At 40.6% G+C, this 22,295-nt stretch overlaps 1 protein-coding gene and 2 non-coding genes across 3 annotated transcripts in view; 2 read left to right on the top strand and 1 right to left on the bottom strand.

The window, feature by feature from the left end:
* Positions 1-21,150, top strand: part of CDON (cell adhesion associated, oncogene regulated) — a 103,841-nt gene extending 82,691 nt beyond the window's left edge. Inside the window, exons 19-20 of the mRNA XM_049778912.1 lie at positions 16,624-16,901; positions 20,836-21,150. Coding sequence (XP_049634869.1) covers positions 16,624-16,901; positions 20,836-20,993 — 436 coding nt within the window. The 3' untranslated portion in view covers positions 20,994-21,150. The remainder of the gene's footprint in view (positions 1-16,623; positions 16,902-20,835) is intronic.
* LOC126016879 (U6 spliceosomal RNA) lies at positions 6,518-6,624 on the top strand. The gene has a single exon (XR_007498564.1). It is a non-coding gene; the product is annotated as a U6 spliceosomal RNA (small nuclear RNA).
* On the bottom strand, positions 9,234-9,370 carry LOC126016662 (small nucleolar RNA SNORA51). Its single transcript, XR_007498447.1, has one exon. It is a non-coding gene; the product is annotated as a small nucleolar RNA SNORA51 (small nucleolar RNA).
* Positions 21,151-22,295: the final 1,145 nt, after the last annotated feature.

The following is a 22,295-nucleotide window of genomic DNA, read 5'->3' as shown; positions in this document are numbered from 1 at the left end:
CTTGGATGTGTTCTTGGAAACTGCAATTTTAAGTGAAATGATACATAAAACACCAATTTAACTTTCAGTTAATTGCTGTAAACAAGAAATAAGTTCCTTAGGCATAGTTTCGGTTACAAGAAATCCCCAACTTGGAAAGCAAACCTCAAAACACTTTAAATATTAAATAGTCATTAGTATTTATTTCCCAACCCACTGATTCTTCTTCAGTGGTTTGAACCTATACCAACAGCTCAAGGAACAGAGGGGACGAATTCAGGACATGTTACACAGGGCATATTGCCGACAGGTACACCTGTGTACACACATTCATGTTCATACACTCGAACAAACATGGTCACACCTATGATAATCACACATATGCACTCCCTGACATGCTCACACATGCATACACCCACAGACATACATGCATACGCTGACATACTACTGTTGCAGTGCTGGAGAAATGCCCATGAGTCAGCCGCACATCTCGGGAAATGAGCCCAGAGGAAACCCCAAAGAACAGTGTACAAATGCCACGGACGAGGCCCTAGCCAGGAATCAGTGTTTACTCATCAGTGTCAGAGTAGCATGGCTGAATGAAGGGACCTTATTTGAGAATCTGCTGCACTAAGATTTGCCTGTTGTGTTTGTAAACTTCTATAGGCTCATAACCAAATTTAAAGGTATTGATTGAGTCACCTTGAGGTGGTATCCAGGGCTTACTCTGGCTCTGTGCTCAGGGATCACTCTTGGTTGGGCTCATGGGACTATAAGGGTGCTGGGGATCATCCAGGGTCAGCCATGTGTAAGGCTGTCTTCATCCCTGAAGTCATAGTTTTCTCCTGAGCATAGTGTAGATGTGACCACATTTGTTAGGAAAAGGCAACAGTACTGATAAAGATGGTTCCTGGTAAGTGGTAAGTGGCTAGATTTAACACAAATCAATGGTATTGCCTAACTCCATTGCGTTTCTCAATTGAAGGCTGTATGACCTCCATTGGGCCCCCAAGATAGACCAGGAAGACCAAAATCACGTAGACAGAGTAAAATGGCATGAATGAAGGAACCACCAGCCTGACTCCATGATATTCTTCCCAGCCATGATGCCTTGGCACTCATTTCTGGGTCTGGACATGAGGGTTGTGTGACTGGGGGGTGGCAGCAAGAGTACACTGGCTTGTATGTGTGTGGCCCTAAAAAAAAAAAAAACATAAACAAGATACATTTGAATGGTATTACAAGAAGGCCTATGTTGTAAAAATTAATAGGCATACATGGTGCCTTTGCTTAAATCTATGACTGTAAGAATATTGTATCTCTGAAACTCTATTCTTTGCTGGCAAAAGGAAGATCGCACCAACATACAGATTTTTATTGCTTGGCTGCTAATCGTGTCTTTCTGATTAGGTTTACCTTTAGTTCACAAAAAAATTCTCATTTTCTTAAAATGACTTAGGAACTGGAAAATTGGACAGTAAGTAGCATTTTTCTTGCACACAGCCAAACTCCATTCCCATACCACCTATGGTCCTCTGAACCTCTCTAAGAGTGATCCCTGAGCACAGCAGTGTGGCCTAAAAACTAAAAGTAATAACAGTTATTTTTATTAAGAAGAAGAATTATTGTCATTTAAAAGCCATTAGCATCTCTTTGTTTGTATGGGGGCCAGTATCTGTGGATTTTACTATGTATGGTTTTTCCCTTAATGCAGTGGTCTAGTGTATTCCTATTGATTTTTTAAGTTAGTGACTTCTTGCATTTTCTGTTTGGAGTTTTTCTTTTACCTGGGGCCATAGGTAGCTCTTCTCTAGCTTGAGAAAAAAAAAGACTTCTCTTCCACCATGGCTCCTACCTCCTGCCTGGGAACTGGCCTTTGGCAGACAGGTCTCTGCTTGTCTGCATTACCTCCCAGGCCTCATCTGGCTCCCAGCACCTATTATGGGAGTTGACACAAAATAATCATTCAGATGAATATCAATAAGTATCTCTCCTCAACCATGGAAAAAAATTGGGGAGGAGGGAGTTTGGGGGCCACACCCAGCAATGTTCATTTGTTACTCCTGGCTCTATGCTCAATAATTACTCCTGGCAGTGCTCTAAGGACCTTATGGGATGCCCAGAATGGAACCCTGGGTGGTCGTCTGCAAGGCAAATGTCCTATTTATTGAACTATTGCTTTGGCCCCCCTCAGCCATTGAAATTTTAATCATCACATTCACAGCTTCTAGCTCTTTCATCTTTGAAATGGAGAATAGGCATCACCTCCCCAGAGCCCCCCCAAATGGCAAAAGTTGTAGTGAGGCCAGATGAGAAGGGTGCAGTGGGATGGTAGCACAGGCTGGGGCTTGTATGAGGGATGTAGGAGGTGCAGTTTACAAAAATGATACAATTACTAGGCTGAAGAGATACTGCAGCAGGTAGGGCACTTTGCCTTGCACATGGCTGACCTGGTGGATTTGATCCATAGCATTCCTTTATGGTTCCCTAAGCCCCACCAAGAGTGATTTCTATATGCACAGAGCCAGGAGTAAGTCTTGAGCTTAGCTGAGTGTGGTCCAAAAACAAACGAGCAAACAAATAAAAAAAAAGATGAAAAGAAAGTATCCAGATGCCTTTAAGGTGCTTCACTCGAGACCCCTGGGGGGTCCCCCTGAAACTCTCTTTTTTGCTGGTAACTATTGATCCCCACTCAAAACTACAGAAGTCTTTAAGGAAATGTACTTCCATAATTCTTTCTCTGCTTCCTTCTTGGGATAGTCTTTGAAAAAACAAGTCAGGGGCTAGACTACAGCAGGTAAACACTTGCTTGCATACAACTGACCTAGGTCCAATTCTGGTACCCCATAGGATCCCCTAAATATGCTAAAAGTGATCCCTGAGTACAGATTCTGGAGTACAACTTGAGCCTCACCAGATGTGGCACAAACAAAAGCAAACAAACAAAAAATAAACTAAAAGAAATTGACTGTTGCCAACCTTATCTTCTTTTTATCATCCCTCCATTTCTGTAATAACTGTCCATTCAGAAAAATGTTGCCTTTGGTCAGAACCATAGCATGGTGTGAACATTTGAGAGCAGGGAGTAAGAGTGGATAGAGGGTCCTGTGTTTGCACTAAATGAACCACAGGCATTGATTGTTGGGTTCATTTCAATGCTTTTCAGCTTTTAAGAGTTAAGCAGTTGGGGTGTGTGTGTGTGTGTGTGTGTGTGTGTGTGTGTGTGAGAGAGAGAGAGAGAGAGAGAGAGAGAGACAGAGAGAGACAGAGAGAGAGAGAGACAGAGAGACAGAGAGAGATATCAAGGCTCAAACTCTGAGCTTCATACAAACCTATTATTCACTCTACTCACTAAGCTAAATTCCTAGCCCAAGAATTAAGCAGACTCTAATCAAATAGATCCAAAGCTTTCTACCCTCTTCTCAGCTTCAAAGGGAATAATAGTGTAGCTCTGGATTTGTAATCAAGTGGAGTCTGTCAGTTGCTTGGCTAGGTTAGTGGGACAGGATTGACATTAAATCTGGCCGGTTTACCATCAGTCTAGATAATTTGTAAGCGAGAAGCGAGGACACTGATGAAATTTACAGATGAATTAACTGGGAGGTCAAGAAGGAATAAAAAACAACCTTAGGAGTCTTTGAGATACTGAGATTGTACAGGAAATAGCCAAGTAAGAGTCAGCTTGGAAAAATGTATATAATCCAATGGGGAGAATGGTACAAGGGTTCTATGGTTAATTGTCTAGAGGATAATGTGACTATTGGGAATTGTGCTCTCAAAAACACAGGTATTACAGCTGCTTTTCAAGTCCTTGCATAATAAGAAAAAAAGTCTGTATTGTTGAGTTGTGTTTTTTTTTTTTTTTTACCAACTTACAACTTCCCACTGATCTCAAAAAAAGATGTGCATAGAAACAATGCCACAACAATTATACTTTCAGGCCTGAAGATTTGATCAGCCCAGTTGGTGTAAATATGAAAACTGCTAAGAAAATAGTTAGTACACTAACCTCTTTCCTCCAGCACATAAATTTGTTGACTCAGCTCCCTTTTTATTCCCGTTCACATAGTTACTTCAGAGCTAGCTCTTAAACTGAAGGAGAAAACAGAAAACTCAAAAGTCTTATCTTCCTCCCCCTATGGTAATCTGCCCCATTTCTTATGGGGGGAAAAAAGAATTCGGAGCACTGAGTCTCATTTTCTAAGTTGATCAGTCCCTTCTGGTGTGTATGGGGGGCGGGTGTTTACCTTTCTTGCTTTCGTTCTGGAATGAGGCCTTTAGCCAAGAGGTTGGGTGGTTAGGATCTTGCTTGAGCTCTTGTGGGTGAGATACGTGTCTGTATTTGTTCAGTATTTGTTGTTTGTTCAGTATTTGTATTGTTCAGTATTTGTTGTCAGTTGGTATTTATTATGTGATGATCACAAATGAACTAATTCTCAGAAAATAGTTTATGCTCCACAACAGGGTAGTTTCAGCATCTGACTTTGCATTTGCAGTGAGGGATCAGAGCAATAGTACAGTGGGTAGAGTGTTTGCCTTATATGTAGCCAACTCAGGTTCGATCCCCAGCATTTCATATGGTCCCCTGGGCCCCACCAGATGTGGCCCAAAAAGCAAACAAACATAAAAGCGTGCAGTGAGCGAGAACAGGAATTGTCACCCTAGTTCTATTGCATAGTGACCCTGAAGCAACTCAGATTCAAGACCTTGTCCCTAAGGGACAGAGACTGAGCAGCAAGAAGAAACACGGAACTGACAAATAGTAAGACAAACCACCACCAAAATGTGACTGTTTCAGAAGTCTCAAGGACATACCCATAAAAAGAAGTGTTGCACAGCCAGAGATCCATGGAGAGCTTGTGTTTTATTATCTTGCCCTACCAGATAATATTTTTTTAAAGGCAGTGCAAAATTCGTATAGCATCTAATCAATTATTCCTCACATAATCATGCTTAATAAACATTCAGCTACATGTTAAAAATGGAATACTTCTCTAGAAAATATTTCAGAGTGGCTGTATGATTTTACTGACAACGTCTAAAGTATGTTTGAGGCTGAATCTGGCTCTCCACATTCTTCCCAAAACAATACTAGGCATCATTCCAGTTTGCATGTCCTACATTCAGTTGTCAAGAGATTAGACTCTGTTATTCTCAGGACATTGTGAAGCTCAGTTTTCTGTCTTAGAGATGGTCAGAGAGGTCTCTTCTCCTCAACAAATCAAACAGGTCCCAGCCCTCCTGATCCACGCACCACAGCATGGATTTCTGTGTAAAGTTGTATTTATTTGGGTGGAGTAGGCGTGGAAGAAGCTGCCACTTTGCTCACTTGGTGCTCCAGACTGAACTAGGGTTGCATGCAAGCATTCACACTAGCCCTTTGAGCTATCGACCACGACAGAGTTTATTTGTAACAAGACGCACAAAGTTCCATTTACTAAGAGTTGCTATATATATGTGTGTGCATATTTATTGAGGTGACTGGCTTCTGAGTGTAAATGCCACTATATTTTAGGGATACATTACCTAAAAATATTTTTTGATTTTATTTTTTTTTTTCTGTGCTAGAGAGCAAACCCAGATCTCATGCATTCAGTGCATGTGCTTTACTTCTGGGCCACACTCCTGGCCCCTCCTGTTGTACTTTGGAAAGCTTTTTAGTTGTTTAATTTTTCCACCTTCTGCCAGTGCTGATTTCAGGTCCCTCATATGTGTGCCTGTGGTGTTCAACCTGGGTCCCATTAGTTTTTGATTCATACATGAATGTATGAATGCCAGGTATGGGTGGAACTGCTCTTGTCCCAGTGAGATGCACCCTTTATGTGCACTATTTTATCCCTGACTACAGTGAGGCTGGTAATGGCTTGTGGTGCCCCAGACCACAGAGAGTAGAGCTGAACATGTGCTTCGTGTTCCAGGCAGACAATTAGGCTACAGACCCACCTCTCAGCTTTGCCTAAAAGTTTTTAGACCTAAATTGAACAAAGGTAGTTTCAGAGCCAATTTTAGAGCTCAGTGGAGACTTACAGTATATAACCAGTTATATTTGGAACAGGTACTATATTCTTATATTCCTTTTTTTATTTGGGGCAGTAGTTTGTTTTTTGGGCCACACTTGGCAATATTCAGGCTATTTCTGACTCAATGCTCTAGGAACCATCTGGTGCTGGAAATCAAATCCACTTATTTTACATGCAAAGTATATGCTCCAGACTAATTATCTCTCTAGTCCTATATATTTTTAAATATATATGTATAGGTATTATATACCAAGTATTTATATACTTGTATACACATATATACAGATATATGAGAGACAGGAAGAGAGAGAGAAAGTAGGACTGTGAGACTATGTCCTATACTTGTATCTGAGCATATAATCCCCCAGGTAAATTTCAAATTCATTTGAAAAGGTAAAGTCTCTTTTTATTTATTTGGGCTTTTTTTTGGGTTTTGGTGTGGGTTGTTTGTTTGGTCACATCCAGCAGCACTCAGGGGTACTTCGCTCAGAAATCTGAGCACTCAGAATCACTCCTGGGTGCTCACTTTAGCAGCACATATACTAAAATTGGAACGATACAGAGAAGATTAGCATGGCCCCTGCGCAAGGATGACACGCAAATTCATGAAGCGTTCCGTATTTTTTAAATAATTAAAAAAAGAAAAGAAAAGAAATCGCTCCTATCAGGCTCAGGGGACCATATGGGATGCCTGGAATCGAACACAGGTCCGTCCTGGGTCCACCATGTGCAAGGTAAAAGCCCTGCCACTGTGCCAACTCTCCAGCCCTATTTATTTGTTTGTTTATTTATTTATTTATTTAGGGTTTTGAGCCACAGGGATTTTTTCTAGCTCTGAGCTCAGGGATCACTCCTAGTGGGTTCAGGGAACCATATATGGTGCCAAGAATTGAATCCAGGTCTGCTGTGTACAAGGCAAGTTCCCTAGCCACTGTACAATCTCTCCAGCACCTAAAATCTTTTTTGGAGGGATGTGGACATATCCCATGATGCTCAGTGGTTATTTTTGACCCCAAACTCAGGAATCATTCCTGGTGGTGCTTGAGAGACATGAACCCCGGTTGGCTACATACAATGCAAGTACCCTACCCACTCCTCCTAAAATCATTTGTACATTTGTACACTGACACTTAGCAGACATGGACACCAAACTAAAATTAACATCAATTAGTTATTTGTGGATATTTGTTTAATTTTTAGTGATAATAATTCATCATATAACGTATTTAAAAATATTAAAGCAGCCTGACTGATCTGTTAAAATGGGGTGGGGAAAGAAAATCACTCTACCAGTCAGACTCAAATTGTGACCTTCACTGTCAGATCTGCTTTTCTGAACTGCCAGTCACACATTGCAGAGTGAAAAGAAGCAACATGAGAATTTTTTTTGTTTGAAACAGGTTCTAAAGAGAGGTACAAAAAAATCTATTTTTCTCTTGCTAAATAAGCTTAAGTTCTCTTAAAACGCACAATTGTTTCATCTTGTATTCACTCCCAGCATCCAAATCATATGACAAGATTACCAGACTGGTCCCCCCACTTCTGACTGGCCCAGCCCTTCCCCCCCAACTCTGTCTCATCCATTCCTATAATTCCCCTCTGCCTACCACCATGTACTTTCCTATACACTTATGTTCACAAAAGTGCTTTCTGAGCAAACTGAGCTGCTATCTATAAATTCTATTGGAAAAATCTCATCCTTTGCTTTAAAAATGAAGAAATGAGAAGAAAAAAAAATAAATAGAATTGAAGACATCTCATCTGCAGGTGAGTATTATCTTATGCCAACATTATAAAATTTTATTCATGTTAAATTTACATTAATAAGTTATTAATAATAATCCTTTGTTTTTAGGGAGCATCTGAGATTCTAAATTCTGGCAAGTAATATGTTTTTTTCACCTTAATTTTTATTTCTTTCAAATCAAGCCTCTTCTTTCTAACCTGATACGTTGTTTTCTCTTTTAGGTTTCTAGGACCCTTGTATTTATACAAATGTAGGGAAAAGGGGCATCAAGCCAGAAGCTCACTAATTTTCTGTCCAGCATCACGATGGGCATTTTGTTAGTGTCTGGTTATGTAGTGTCTCTTTGGTCTAAGAGGTGTCTCAAAAGGCTGACAACATGGGCTGGAGAAATATAGTATAGCAGGCAAGGAGCTTTCCATGCACATGGCCAGCATAGGTTTGATTCCAAGAATCCCACCTGGCCTCCCAAGCTACCAAGAATGACCCCTGAGTGAGCAGAGAGCCAAAAATAAGCCCTGAGTACTGCCAAGTGAAGCCAAGAAAGAGAGAAAGAGAAGAGAAGAGAAAATTGAGGCCAACCAGTGTCCTCCAGAAGATTGAAATTTAAATCAGCTACAATTTGAAGCCAGTAGATAAAAGGAAACCTGGCTAGAGCTGAAGTGGATCAGGAACAGGACTAACTACCGCTGTGATGTGAAGGTCTCAGGTGGTAAGTGGACCCATTAATTCTCACTTTAATATAAATGCTTTACCTTCATACTGAGGAAAATCGGTTATCTGTCTAGAGATTGAACTAGTCTTCATTGCTTCTTCCTGATAGTAAATTAACGTGTTTAAGACAATGCCTATACAAATTGAATGTTTTGATATTCAATATTTTGAGGTCCTTCTAGATTAAAGTTACAATGTGCTTGGTTTTGGACATTATGATTTTATTACTCTAATACAGTTTTGTCACTTGTTAGACAAGAAGTAATTTAGAACATTTTAACTGCATTTCCTTAAGTTACCTTTATTGTATAATTTAATATTGCAAAAGTATTTGAAATCCTATGATGATTTTGGGTTTTTTTTTTGTTTGTTTGGTTTGGTTTTGGTTTTTGGGCCACAACCAGCAGGGGTTACTCCTGGCAGGCTCAAGAAACTAGATGAGATGCCAGGGATCAAACCCTTGTTGGCCACATGCAAGGCAAACGTTTTCCTTGCTGTGCTATTGTTCCGGACCCAAAATCCTATAAGATGAAATACTGAGTTGGGTTAGCAGTGGTGAGGCCATACCTGGCCATGCTCCTACTCTTTCTCTGCACTCAGGGCTCAGTCCTGGAAAGGCTCCAAGGCCATATGCAGTGCCAAGGATCAAAGTGAACTTGGGCACTTGCAAGGCAAGCGCCTTACCTATACTATTTCTCCTACTCCCTAAGTTAAGGTTTTATAGCCAGTGCTGATTACATTCTTTTTTTTTTTTTTCTTACTTCTTTTTTTTTTTTTTTTGTCTCCAATTCACAATACAGACCAGGCAAAGGGCCTGGGTTTAGGTGTATATGGGGTGCATTTACTGTACCTCCTCTTTCTATACAGCAGTGTATACACAGTGTATACAGCCTGTGGTAAGAATTGGGAGGCCTTATTTTTTCTTTTTTTTACTTTTTTAATATATATATATATATATATAAATCCTTCACCAGTGCAACATTCTCATAACCAATATCCCTAGTGTCCTTCCTCCCCGCCCCACACTGACCTGTACTCTAGACAGGCTTTCTTTTATTTCTTTTCTTCCTGTTGCTATTCATTTTCCTTCAACCCTAAAAAAAAAAAAAAAAAAAAAAAAGTCTCAGTATTTCTCACAGTCCAGGTATGAAGATGACAAGTTTTACCAGTTTTCTGGTCTAAACTGCCTTCAATTCATCTTCCCTTTTAAACAATTTTTTACTGTGTACTGAAATCAATATTGGCAGTTTACATTTTTGACTTTAAAGATAATGTTCCATTATTTTATTGCTTCTGTTGTTCCTGTTGAAAAATCATCTGTATGGCTGTTATTCCTTATTCCTTGGAAGGCGGCAAGGTCTTTTTCTTCTGGCTGCTTTTATTCTTTCCATTTTGGTTTTATATTTAGGATCACATGTAGTAGTGTTCAGGAGCTACTCCTGGCTTTGCTCAGTAATCATTCTTTTCTAGTGCACAGGTACAAAGGACCAGACCAGAGTCAGCTGTGTGCAAAGCAAGCACTTAACCCCTGCACTATGTCTGCTCCTTTATTTTGTATTTTGCTTTCAGTATTCCATTAAGATGATATTCTCTTTATATTTACTTAATATAGGGTTTATAGACTTCTTTCATCCCTGACTTAAGCATTTATTGGTATTAGAAATTTCTTTGCTGTTATCTAAGATAATTGTCCTGTTCTCTCTTTCTCTCCTTCAGAGAAACTCCAGTTGTACAACTTTGAGCTTTTTCACTGTGCCCCTTAAACTACCTTTTTCATCTTTTGATCTGTGCTTCAGCCTGAAGGCTGCGCAAAGATACAGTTTATGTTTGTTATAACTTACACTGTTTCCGCCCATTTGCTCTTAACCCGTGTCTGAGTCATTAGGTTATTCTGTGTTTTAATTTAGAAATTCTAAATTATTACTATAGATTCCAATTTACTGCTAGTATTCTCTGTGTTGTCACCAGTTTCCTTGCATGTCTTTGTCTGATTCTCTTACAGAATTCAGCCTCCCTATTCAGCATTTGCATCATTTGGTTTTTTTTCTTGTTTCTATCTCCTAATATGCCTACTGATTTTTTGTGGGGGGCTTGGGGCCACACTCAGTGATGCTAAGGGATTACTTCTGGCTATGTGCTCAGAAATCGATCCTGGTTTGGAGGATCATATGGGACAACGGGGATTGAACCCAGGTCCGTCCTGGTCAGCCACATGCAAGGCAACCACCCTACCGCTGTGCTATCGCTCTAGCCCCTCTAGTAATTTTTTTAATTGAATTTTAGACATTGTGTATAAAAACTCACAGACTCTGGAGGTGTTTTTCTTCCTCCAGAAAATATTTTCTTTCACCTTTAGCGGTCATAACCGTGCAGTCATGGGTGTAGCAGACTTAGTGCTGAGTTTTCAGACACTGTAAAGGCCTGTCTATTTCTATTTCTGTCTCTCCATTGTGTTTATAATGTAACAAGGGTCCCAACTAACCCCTTGGTTGTTTTCTGAGTCTATATTCTTTGGCAGATTCTAGCTTCTCTCTTCCCAGCCCCAGGAAACTGCCAGAAATCCTGCTCAGTTTCTGAAGCTACTGCTCTTGGATCAGCATCTCAGTGTTTAATTTCATCATCATCAGGCAAATGCCTCAACAGGAAAAGTGCTGAGACCCACTTTTACATTTACCTGCTCTGAAGTATCAGCTATGCAAATGTTTTGGTAGATCCCTGATAACATCAGTGGTTTTAAAATAAAAGGCTTTTATTGTCTTTAGTTCTTAGAAGAATTGTTCCGCAACAGACAATTCATTTCTAGTCAGAGATCAGGAATTAATTTCAAAATATTTTCCAAAAAAAAAATTATGGTAGGAATATAGACTCCCCTAACTAGAAAAATATCTGAGTTTTGGGAAATCACAATTTTATTGCTGTCCAGTTGATGAGTATAAGATAGTTGTCTATGAAAGAGTCTGGGAAAAACATACTTTGGTCTCTAGGTGGTAATATGGGAAGTGCTCTGTTCTGTCAGCGACCTCTCTCTAACCTATCAAAGTTGAAATGCTCCTAGAGGCTCTTACTTTTTATTATATAAACATCTACATTTTATTGTAGCCCCATGTTCATCTGCCCATCCATTCTGGTGTGGGAGCTGGAGCTTTTCTGTATTTTTAGTGCCTACAAGTGTCTGACATAGATAGGCATTTAGAAAAGACTTTTTTTTGGGGGGGGGGTCACAGCACACCTGATGTCGCTCAAGGGTTATTCCTGGCCATATACTCAGAAAATGTTCCTGGCTTGGGGCACCATATGGGAAGCCCGGGTATCAAATCACAATCTGTCCTGAGTCAGCCGCATGCAAGGTAAATGCCCTACCTCTGCACCATAGCTTTGACCCCTAGAAAAGACTTTTATAATAAATAAATAAATAAATAAATAAATAAATAAAGGGTTCTTCTAGATAAGACTACTTATATAATTGGATGTTGTTCAGTAAATGATTGTTAGTGGTAGTTTGAATTCAGAAAGGCCTTTTTTCCTTCCAAACTTGCCTCACTGTTTAGATGACTACTCTAGTTAGTTAGAGACTGTGGATTCTCAAAATTGAGTACATCCAAGGGATTGGGGTTTCCCTAGGTATCAAGGTAGTGAAAAGACAAAACTAGAAACTATAAAAGACTGATAGCATAGATCTTTTCTTTTTTTTCTTTTTTTGGTATTTGGTTTTTGGATCACACCCGGCAGCGCTCAGGGGTTACTCCTGCCTCTACGTTCAGAGATCGCTCCTGGCAGGCTCTGGGGACCATATGGGATGCTGAGATTCAAACCAGCGTCCTTCTGCATGCAAGGCAAACACCCTTCCTCCATGCTATCTCTCTGGCCCCAGCATAGATCTTTTCAATATTATTCTTTTTTTTTTAATTTTTATTTTAGACACCATGGTTTATAATACTAATGTAGGTTTTTATGCACAGCAGATCCAGTACCACTTTCTCCCCCAGCGTTCATTTCCTTCCACTTTTGTCCAGATAGCCACCCCAACAACCTTCCCTACCTTTCTATGTAAGCTTCCTACTGAAGACCAGTACTCAGTTCCTGCTGGCTTTGGGCACTTGTTATATCCCCACTTCATTTCCTTGTATCCCATACATGAGAGAAATCATTCTGTATCTGCCTCTCTCCTTCTGACTAACTACTCTCAACATGGACATTTTTTAGTGGCTCTAAGTGCTCACCCTTGATGGCATCTCCAGGAAAATGTTAAAGCTCAACATTTAGGGATATAAGTAACAGAACAAGTTAGGGATGTCATACTCTCCTGGAAGCATGATCCTTTTAGTCTTAGAGCTTTGGTTTGGGCTTCCTCACACTTCTTCACTACTACTGTTTCTTGCTTGATACTTCTATAAAGCATGCATGGGAACAATTAGGTTTTTATTTAAATCAGGTACATAATACTACATGTTAATATTATTAAAAGTTAAAAATTATAATCTTATTAGGTAATAATGCACTCAACTGAATACTCAACATGTTTTCCTTTCCTTTCAGATCACCTGATCTCCAAACTCCACTAAAAGTATAGTGAGTATGCTTCTCTATTTGAAATTTAAATTCGATTTATTTAAATTGAAGAGTTTTTGTAAATTTACAGTTATCTTATTCTCTTTCAGGCTCAGATCTTCATTCTCAGCATTTGATCTTTCAAATAAGTCAAACCTACAGAGCTGCTAGTATCAGTTGCCTCACCTTCCTTTCACTTATTTTCATGTGACTCGAGGACATTCCTTCTCTGTTTCAAGGATGGGAAATCCAAAGAATTCTATTTGTATTCCATCACCAACCTACTTTGATCAATACTATGTTTTCAACCATACTTGTCCAAAGCAAAGTGTATTCTCCAAATTTTTCTTACTTTCAGTTTTAGAAATTAATATATATATATTTGAGGTACAGCTTTTGTTAGAAGTTGAATAGTATCATCATCTTTGCAAGTAATAAGGAAATCTGGAGAGTTTAAAGTTCTGGAGAGGGAGACTAGACAGAAACTGATAGGTATAACCTTGAATGACAGTGGATGACATATGTTTATAGACTTTTTACCTTAGAGCATTTTCTGGTTTGGAGTAAATGTCTAAAATAGAAAGTATTGGACTTGAGAAACAGAACAATAATAAGTTACTTACTTTGCATGCTCAGATGTAAGGTTCAGCAAATATGCTTCCCAAAGCACCACCAGAAGTGATTCCTGAGTACAGCCAGGTGTGCCCCCTTCCTTAAATAAAAAGGTGTCATAGGATAGATTGAGTTTAAATGAAAGCTAATATGACAATTAGAAAGTGGGGACAGGGGGTGCAGCAAGAAAAATGACTCTGCTGTGAAGAAATCTGAAGATGTGATAACAGCAAAAGAAAAGAGTCAACAGAAGTAGACCATGAGATGACCCAGGTGTCACAGTGAGCAAATAATAATTTTAAAGCAGTCATTATAAATCTATTCAGGGATTTAAAGGAAGAAATGGTTTACCTGTGCATATTCCAGCAAAGAAATACAAACTATAGAAAAGAACCAAGTAAATTTTAAAGCTAAAAAGTACAGCTGGAGGGGCCAGAGCAGTGACACAAGCAATAAGGCATCTGGCTTGCCCGAGCTAGCCTAGGATGGACTGCGGTTCAATCCCCCAGAGTCCCATCTGGTCCCCCAAGCCAGGAGAGATTTCTGAGTGCATAGCCAGGAGTAACCCCTGAGTGTCACCAGGTGTGGCCCATAAAACAAACAACAAAAAAAGTACAGCTGGAATAGAAAACCTATTGGATCGACACAGACCAGACTGTGGAGAGGAGTCAGTTTATTAACTAGGAAATTCTGTCTGAAAATGCAATGGAGAGGGCCCGGAGAGATAGCACAGCGGCGTTTGCCTTGCAAGCAGCTGATCCAGGACCAAAGGTGGTTGGTTTGAATCCCGGTGTCCTATATGGTCCCCCGTGCCTGCCAGGAGGTATTTCTGAGCAGACAGCCAGGAGTAACCCCTGAGCACCGCCGGCTGTGACCCAAAAACCAAAAAACAAAAAAGAAAATGCACTGGAGAGAAACTAAAGAAAATACATCCATTAGTAGAATGCCAGAAATGAAAAGGACAGAATTGAAATGAATGCTCAGTGCTAATAAGTGCTAGCAATTAATGCTATAAATGAATAAATCTTGGATTTTGAATGTTGTATCCTTGTACTGTTTCTTCTAAGGGCTGGAGGGAAATATATTGTATTTTAAGGCTATGTGATTTGTTGAGTTTTATAAAGTTATTTCTCTTGTGTGGATATGTCTCTTAATTATATGTCCTTTTCTTCCTGTTTCTTCTCAGTGACCTTTGCCGCCAAGTAGATATATATGGTATTTTTTTTCTTCTGTGTGTTTTATTCAGGATTTTGTTAATGTAAAGTCTGAGACAACTGTGGACAGTAGACTAAGGCAAATGAAGCCTTTGGAAAATGCCATCATTTAAAGCTTCATTCTTTTTTTTTTTAATTACACCCAGCAGTGTTCAGGGGTTACTCCTGGCTCTATGCTCAGAAATCGCCCCTGGCAGGCATGGGGGACCATATGGGATGCCAGGACTCAAACTACTGTCCTTCTGCATGAAAGGCAAACATCTTACCTCCATGCTATCTCTCAGGCCCCTAAAGCTTCATTCTTAAGTGCTTTGCCTTTTGAGATCATGTTTCAATTGTATCTTACTTTAATTGTGTGATTTTATTATTTATAAGAAGATTATAAGGAACTTTTGTGGTAAGGTAGAGGATGTGGTCACACACATACACACACACACACACACACACACACACATACACACACAAAAAGGTCCAGCTCAGTGGCTTAGACTTTTGCTTTACAAACATAGGGTCACAAGTTCAGTCCCTGGTACTGTCACATGTGCCTTCATGATCCTGTTAAACCTACTGCTTGTGCCTAGTAACTGCACTGTCTACAAGCAGTTCCCACCACACAACAACTAGGTCTGTGTATATACCACAACAAAGGGGTGCAATCCTGGGTAGGCAACACAGTTAGGAAGTAGCACCTCTGATAATCATGTATATGAACCTCACTCAAATAAGTAATAGAAACAGACCCTGAATAAAACAGTGTGCAGACAGTAATTGTAAGGTAGTCATTAAAAATATATTCAAGGGGCCGGAGAGATAGCATGGAGGTAAAGCGTTTGCCTTGCATGCAGAAGGTCAGTGGTTCGAATCCCGAATCCCGGCATCCCATATGGTCCCCCGAGCCTACCAGGAGCGATTTCTGAGTGTAGAGCCAGGAGGAACTCCTGAGCGCTGCTGGGTGTGACCAAAAAAAACAAAAAAATTATATATATATATACTGCCAGAGACATAGCACAGTGGTAGGTCATTTGTCTTGCATGCAGAAGACCCAGGACGGATGGTGGTTCAAATCCTGGCATCCCATATGGTTCCCCATGCCTGTCAGGAGCAATTTCTGAGCACAGAACTAGGAGAAGCCAGGGTTTCTCTTCTCCAGACATCCTGGTTATATTCCTCTTCTCCCCCATCAGTGATCTAGTCAGCATTCCTCTGAGTTCTGTAAACAGCTAGAGACTTAAAGTCCTTTTGTGGAGGTGGAGGGCATGGGAGCCACTTGGTCAGAAGATACATGTTTGGCAACAGTCACCTTAACAAACTGCACCCACTTCCTATTCACAGGGAGATAGTACAAGACCTGAGTTGGATTCTCAAACATCCAGCTGGGGTCTGAGAATTAATTGCTTGTTGGTGGTATGGGAAACACATATGCCTGGACTTGGGAAACCAATCAAACAAGACTGTTTGGGGCCCGGACGAAGAGAGCACAGCGGCGTTTGCCTTGCAAGCAGCCGATCCAGGACCAAAGGTGGTTGGTTCAAATCCCGGTGTCCCATATGGTCCCCCGTGCCTGCCAGGAGCTATTTCTGAGCAGACAGCCAGGAGTAACCCCTGAGCACCGCCGGCTGTGACCCAAAAACAAAACAAACAAACAAAAAAACCAAGACTGTTTGCCATCTTGGTATTTAAAATCATAGTGAATCATTTGGTTATTTAAAAATAATTAAGATCTTCCGGTGTGTTTAAATTGCTGTGTGTGTCATTTATTAATTTCTCCACAAACTGTGTATCTGTCTTGCAGGTGTTTCACCAAAGCCAGTAGCACTTTCAACAGCAGCCCCCTTGCTGTGGTCCCAGTGGAAGCACCTTGTCCTCAGGAAGGTCTGGAAATGAAGCCACTGGCTCACTTGAAGATGCCTGGATGTCTGGCCCCTGAGGTCCCCACCTGTGGCCAGGCACCTGAGGAACAAGTCCAGGATGATGAAGTGGCACCAAGACCCATTCAACAGACTTGCTGTCAGTACAGCAGACATGAGATCCGCTCTGATAGCTTGGAAGATATGGCAGAGTGTGACCTGGGTAAGGGACGCATTGTGCGCCTCTGAATTCGATTCCTTTGATTTCCCTTCAAAGCTTTGCTCTGTGTGTGACCAACCACAGTGTGTGTGTGTGTGTGTGTGTGTGTGTGTGTGTGTGTGTATGTGTGTGTGACCAACCACACCATCCACCCCCACTACCAGTTTCAGACATTACAGTATCCCTGCCATAGACCTCCCCAGGCATTCTAGAGTTATTTCTCTTGTATTTGACCCATTTGTTTACTTTGGTTATATTCCTCATATGAGTATGATTTTCTACTTCCTGAAAAATAACATATCCTAATCAATCCAGGTTCTATTCATGTTATTTCAAAAGCAACAGGGGGTTGGGGTGGGGCCACACCCGGCAGTGGTGCTTAGGTTACTCCTGGCTCTGTGCTCAGAAATCACTCATGGCAGGCTCGGGGGACCATATGGGATGCAGGAAATCAAAACCAGATCCATCCTGGCTTGGCCATGTGCAAGGCAAATGCTGTTCTACCACTGTGCTATTGCTCTGGCCCAGCTTCATCCTTGTTTAATAGCTGAGTAGTTTCCTTTGAGTATATAAACTATAGTGTCTCTATCCTATAGAGTAGTCCTTGTTTTTTCCTCTCTGTTTTTAGCTATCAATATCCAGTCTTTCGCTATTCATGTGTGTTTGTCTTGATATCAGATGTGCATTTCCTGCATGCATGTTTGATGGATCCTGCTTTTTGATCCACACGACAACTGTGATTGATGATTTTATTCTCATTTGATTTGATTTGATTCTCATTGATCTCATTGATCATTTCCTGCTAGCCCCTTTTGATTGTGTTTTTGGTGTTTTTATTTTGTGTTTTGTTGGGGGTCATATCCAAAGGTACTCAGCAGGATGGATACTCCTGGCTCACTGCTTGGGGATTCCTTCCAGTGGTTCGGAGAGTCATGGTACAATATTCCATATTACAGTACATGCATTCTGCCCTCTGAGCCATCTTCACAACATTTTTTTCTTTCTCCATGAATTTTTTATTAATATATTTATTTAAATACCTTGATTACAAATATGATTGTAGTTGGGTTTCAGTCATGTAAAGAACACCCCTCTTCACCAGTGCAACATTCCCGTCACCAACGTCCCAAATCTCCCTCCTCCCCACCCCACCCCCGCCTGTACTCTAGACAGGCTTTCTACTTCCCGCATTCATTCACATTGTTATGATAATTCTCAATGTAGTTATTTCTCTAACTGCACTCATCACTCTTTGTGGTGAGCTTCATGTCATGAGCTGGACTTTTCAGCCCTCCTGTCTTTTTTTGTCTCTAAGAATTATTGCAAAAATGTCTTTTATTTTTCTCAAAACCCATAGATGAGTGAGACTATTCTGCTTCTATCTCTCTCCCTCTGACTTATTTCACTCAGCATAATAGATTCCATGTACATCCATGTATAGGAAAATTTCATGATTTCATCTTTCCTGACAGCTGCATAATATTCCATTGTGTATATGTACCAAAGTTTCTTTAGCCATTCATCTGTTGAAGGGTATCTTGGTTGTTTTCAGAGTCTGGCTATTGTAAATAGTGCAGCAGTGAATATAAGTGTGAGGAAGGGATTTTTGTATTGGAATTTTGTGTTCTTAGGATATATCCCTAGAAGTGGTATAGCCGGATCGTATGGGAGCTCAATTTCCAGTTTTTTGCAGAATCTCCATATTGTTTTTCATAAAGATTGGACTAGATGGCATTCCCACTAGCAGTGAGTAAGAGTTCCTTTCTCTCCACATCCCCTCCAGCACTGCTTGTTCTCATTCTTTGTAATGTGCGCCAATCTCTGTGGCATGAGATGGTACCTCATAGTTGTTTTGATTTGCATTTCTCTGATGATTAGTGATGTGGAGCATTTTTTTCATGTGCCTTTTGGCCATTTGTATTTCTTTTTTATCAAAGTGTCTGTTCATTTCTTCTCCCTATTTTTTGATAGGTTAGATGTTTTTTCTTATAAAGTTCTGTCAGTGCCTTGTATATTTTGGAGATTAGCTCCTTATCTGATGGGTATTGGGTGAATAGTTTCTCCCACTCAGTGGGTGGCTCTGGTATCCTGGGCACTATTTCCTTTGAGGTGCAGAAGCTTCTCAGCATAATATATTCCCATCTGTTTATCTCTGCTTCCACTTGTTTTGAGAGTGCTGTTTCCTCCTTAAAGATCCTTTTAGTTTCAATGTCATGGAGTGTTTTACCTATGTGTTGTTCTATTTACCCTATGGTTTCAGATCTGATATCAAGGTCTTGAATCCATTTGGAGTTTATCTTGGTACATGGTGTTAGCTGGGGATCTGAGGTTGCTTTTCTTTGCAAGTGGCTAACCAGTTGTGCCAACACCACTTGTTGAAGAGGCTTTCCTTGCTCCATTTAGGATTTCTTGCTCCTTTATCAAAAATTAGGTGATTGTATGTGTGGGAAACATTCTCTGAGTACTCAAGCCAATTCCACTGATCTGAGGGTCTGTCTTTATTCCAAAACATTTGGCATACTTGCCCCAATTTTAAACTGTATTACAAAGCAATAGTTATCAAAACAGCAAGAAATGGGCATTAAAAAAAAATCCCATTCACATTAGTGCCAGAGAAACTCTCATACCTTGGAGTCAACTTAATAAAGAGGTGAAAGACCTCTATAAAGAAAACTACAAAGCACTGCTTCAAGAAATAAGTGGACACATGGAAATGGAAACCTGTATGCTGCTCATGAATTGGGAGGATTAACATCATTAAAATGGCAATACTCTCCAAAGCATTGTATAGATTTAATGTAGTTCCTCCATGACATTCTTCAAAGTAGTGGATCAAACACTCCTGAAATTTATTTGGAACAATAAACACCCATGAATAGCTAAAGCAACCCTAGGAAAAAGAAGATGAGAGGCATCACTTTCCCCAATGTAAATTGTACTACAAAACAATAATCATTAAAACAGCATGGTAATACAGGCAGGAAATGGGGGAGGAAAAAGATGGGGCCATTGGTGGTAGGAATGTGCACTGCTAAAAGGGGGTACTCTTTTTATGATTGAAACTCAACCACAAACATGTTTACAATCATGGTGCTTAAATAAAGATATTTCATATTTTTTTAGTTTTGGTTTTTCAGGCCATCCCTGTTTGATGCTCAGATTTACACCTCACTAAGTGCTCAGAAATTGCCCCTGGCTTGGGGAGACCATATGGGACACCGGGGAATCAAATTGTGGTCACGATCTTTCCTTGGCTAGTACTTGCAAGGCAGGCACCTTACCTCTAGCGCCACCTCACCACCCCTAAGGTTTTTTTGTTTTTGATTTTTTCGGCCACACCCATTTGATGCTCAGGGGTTACTCCTGGCTAAGCGCTCAGAAATTGCCCCTGGCTTGGGGGGACCATATGGGACGCCGGGGATCGAACCGCGGTCTTTCCTTGGCTAGCGCTTGCAAGGCAGACACCTTACCTCTAGCACCACCTCACCGGCTCTATATTACTGTATTTTGAAAAAAGATTCGGGGCTGGGGCTGGAGAGATAGCATGAAGGTAAGACATTTGCCTTGCATGCAGAAGGACAGTGGTTTGCATCCCAGCATCCCATATGGTCCCCTGAGCCTGCCAGGAGCAATTTCTGAGAATAGAGACAGGAGTAACCCCTGAGCGCCACCAAGTGTGACACAAAAACAAAAAACAAAAAAAAAAAGATTTGGGGCATTAAAGAATTTACTTTAACACATCAACTTATATAACTGTTCGTGAGAGTTTGGCTTTATCTTAAACCACTTAATCTATCTCCCTCATTTCCGGAACATTACCTGGCTCTACTTTTGTATATTTTTAACTTATTTATTACTCAAAGTTAAAGATTTTTATAAAAAAAAAAGTCAACCTTGATCATTTCATAATGCTTCCCCAAATCTTTATGTTTTTCAGAAGACAATTGTGGCCATTCAGAAACGGAGAATAAAATGTTAAGTTGGAATCGCCTAATTCTGCCTGTCGTTTCAAAGGACTGTACAGAAAAGACATGGTCTCCTGATGTTCCTTTAGATACCCCTTCGGGCGCCCTTCACCAACCCCAGGAAACCTGAGGATGTGCAGACAGCAAGCCAGTTCCCGATTCAAGCCAGTCACTGTCCAGAACAGAGCTGAGGATGGACTGTGTAAAGGACTACAGTTCAAATTCCAGAGACCCATTATTTATTTTTTGTAGTAGTGATGTCATTTGAATGTATCCTACAACTCTTATCCCTATTTCCTCTTTACCCTCAGTAGGAAACAGTCCTACATAGTTCCAGTCATGGGGAGGAAGGGGTATCTTTCCTTGTATTCCAGGGACACCCCCCTTAACAGTAGGAATTCCTCCTGCCAGGAGTCAGCTCTGGGGCAGACTCAGCCAAGTGGGACTTGATCTCCTCGGCTGTTCAGGTTTCCCATTGGAAGACTGCCTTTCAGTTGTCTTAGCAGACTTTCTGAGAGTTTGTAGTTGAAATCAGCCACGGCTGTAACTTGCTGTTTCTAAAGGCCGATCTTAGGAATGTGATGAGTGTCTTTTATAAGTGTGGTGCTACCTGCTAGCTCACTCTGCCCATGAGGACAAGCTCCATTCCATTTTCTAGGCACACTTCCTAAGCAGCTTCACCAACATGATTGAAGTCATTACAATGCACAGAAAATGCTCTGGACCAAGAGAAGAGAATGTTTCCAAACCCTTCTCCTTTAGAACTGGAGTCCCTCATACAATGGTTGCATGGGACTCTGTGTGCCTATTTCTAAGAGTAGGAATGAAGCAAAGTTAGAAAGGAACAACTTGAGAAAGGGGAACACGAGAGGCCCATCATGGCATATGCTCTACCCATTGTAGAGAGTCCTGTTCTTGGTGCCACATCTGGGCATTTTGCTCACTTCCAGATGAGCCAGAAAGGACTTAATTTGTAGGAATGGGGTAGAGTTGGGAACCAGCAGTTGTTTTCACAATGTTGTCCCTCTCAAGAGGTACGGAAACCACGGGGAACATGAATATCCATGCAGCCTTGAGAAACCTACTCTTCTCCGCATATTGGAAGAAAAAAAAAAACACACACTGAGAGTGTGTTTAATAGCTTGAGTCAAGCTTTAATGGATCACTGTTCTCTTTTGGATTTTTGTCCCTTTCGGGGAAAGAAAAGAGAAAACAATTCTTTTTATGTAGAATCAAGTCCATCCAGTTTAAATGAAAAAAATGTTCTTGTGTTTTGGTTTTTGTGTTTTACAGTTTCCCAGAAATTGCAATGAAATTGACTTGAATACTCCATTAATCAACTTTCTCCCTGAACGCCACTGAACTCACTGGCCTCTGCCTATATATTTCAGAAATTGAACTGTCAGATGAAATGTGTTCACTGTCAGCTGGG

This window comes from Suncus etruscus, chromosome 8 (genome assembly GCF_024139225.1).
Source record: "Suncus etruscus isolate mSunEtr1 chromosome 8, mSunEtr1.pri.cur, whole genome shotgun sequence".
NCBI classification, from domain to species: Eukaryota; Metazoa; Chordata; class Mammalia; order Eulipotyphla; family Soricidae; genus Suncus; species Suncus etruscus.
Note: the sequence above shows the minus strand (reverse complement) of the source record. Positions and strands in the feature narration are given on the sequence as shown.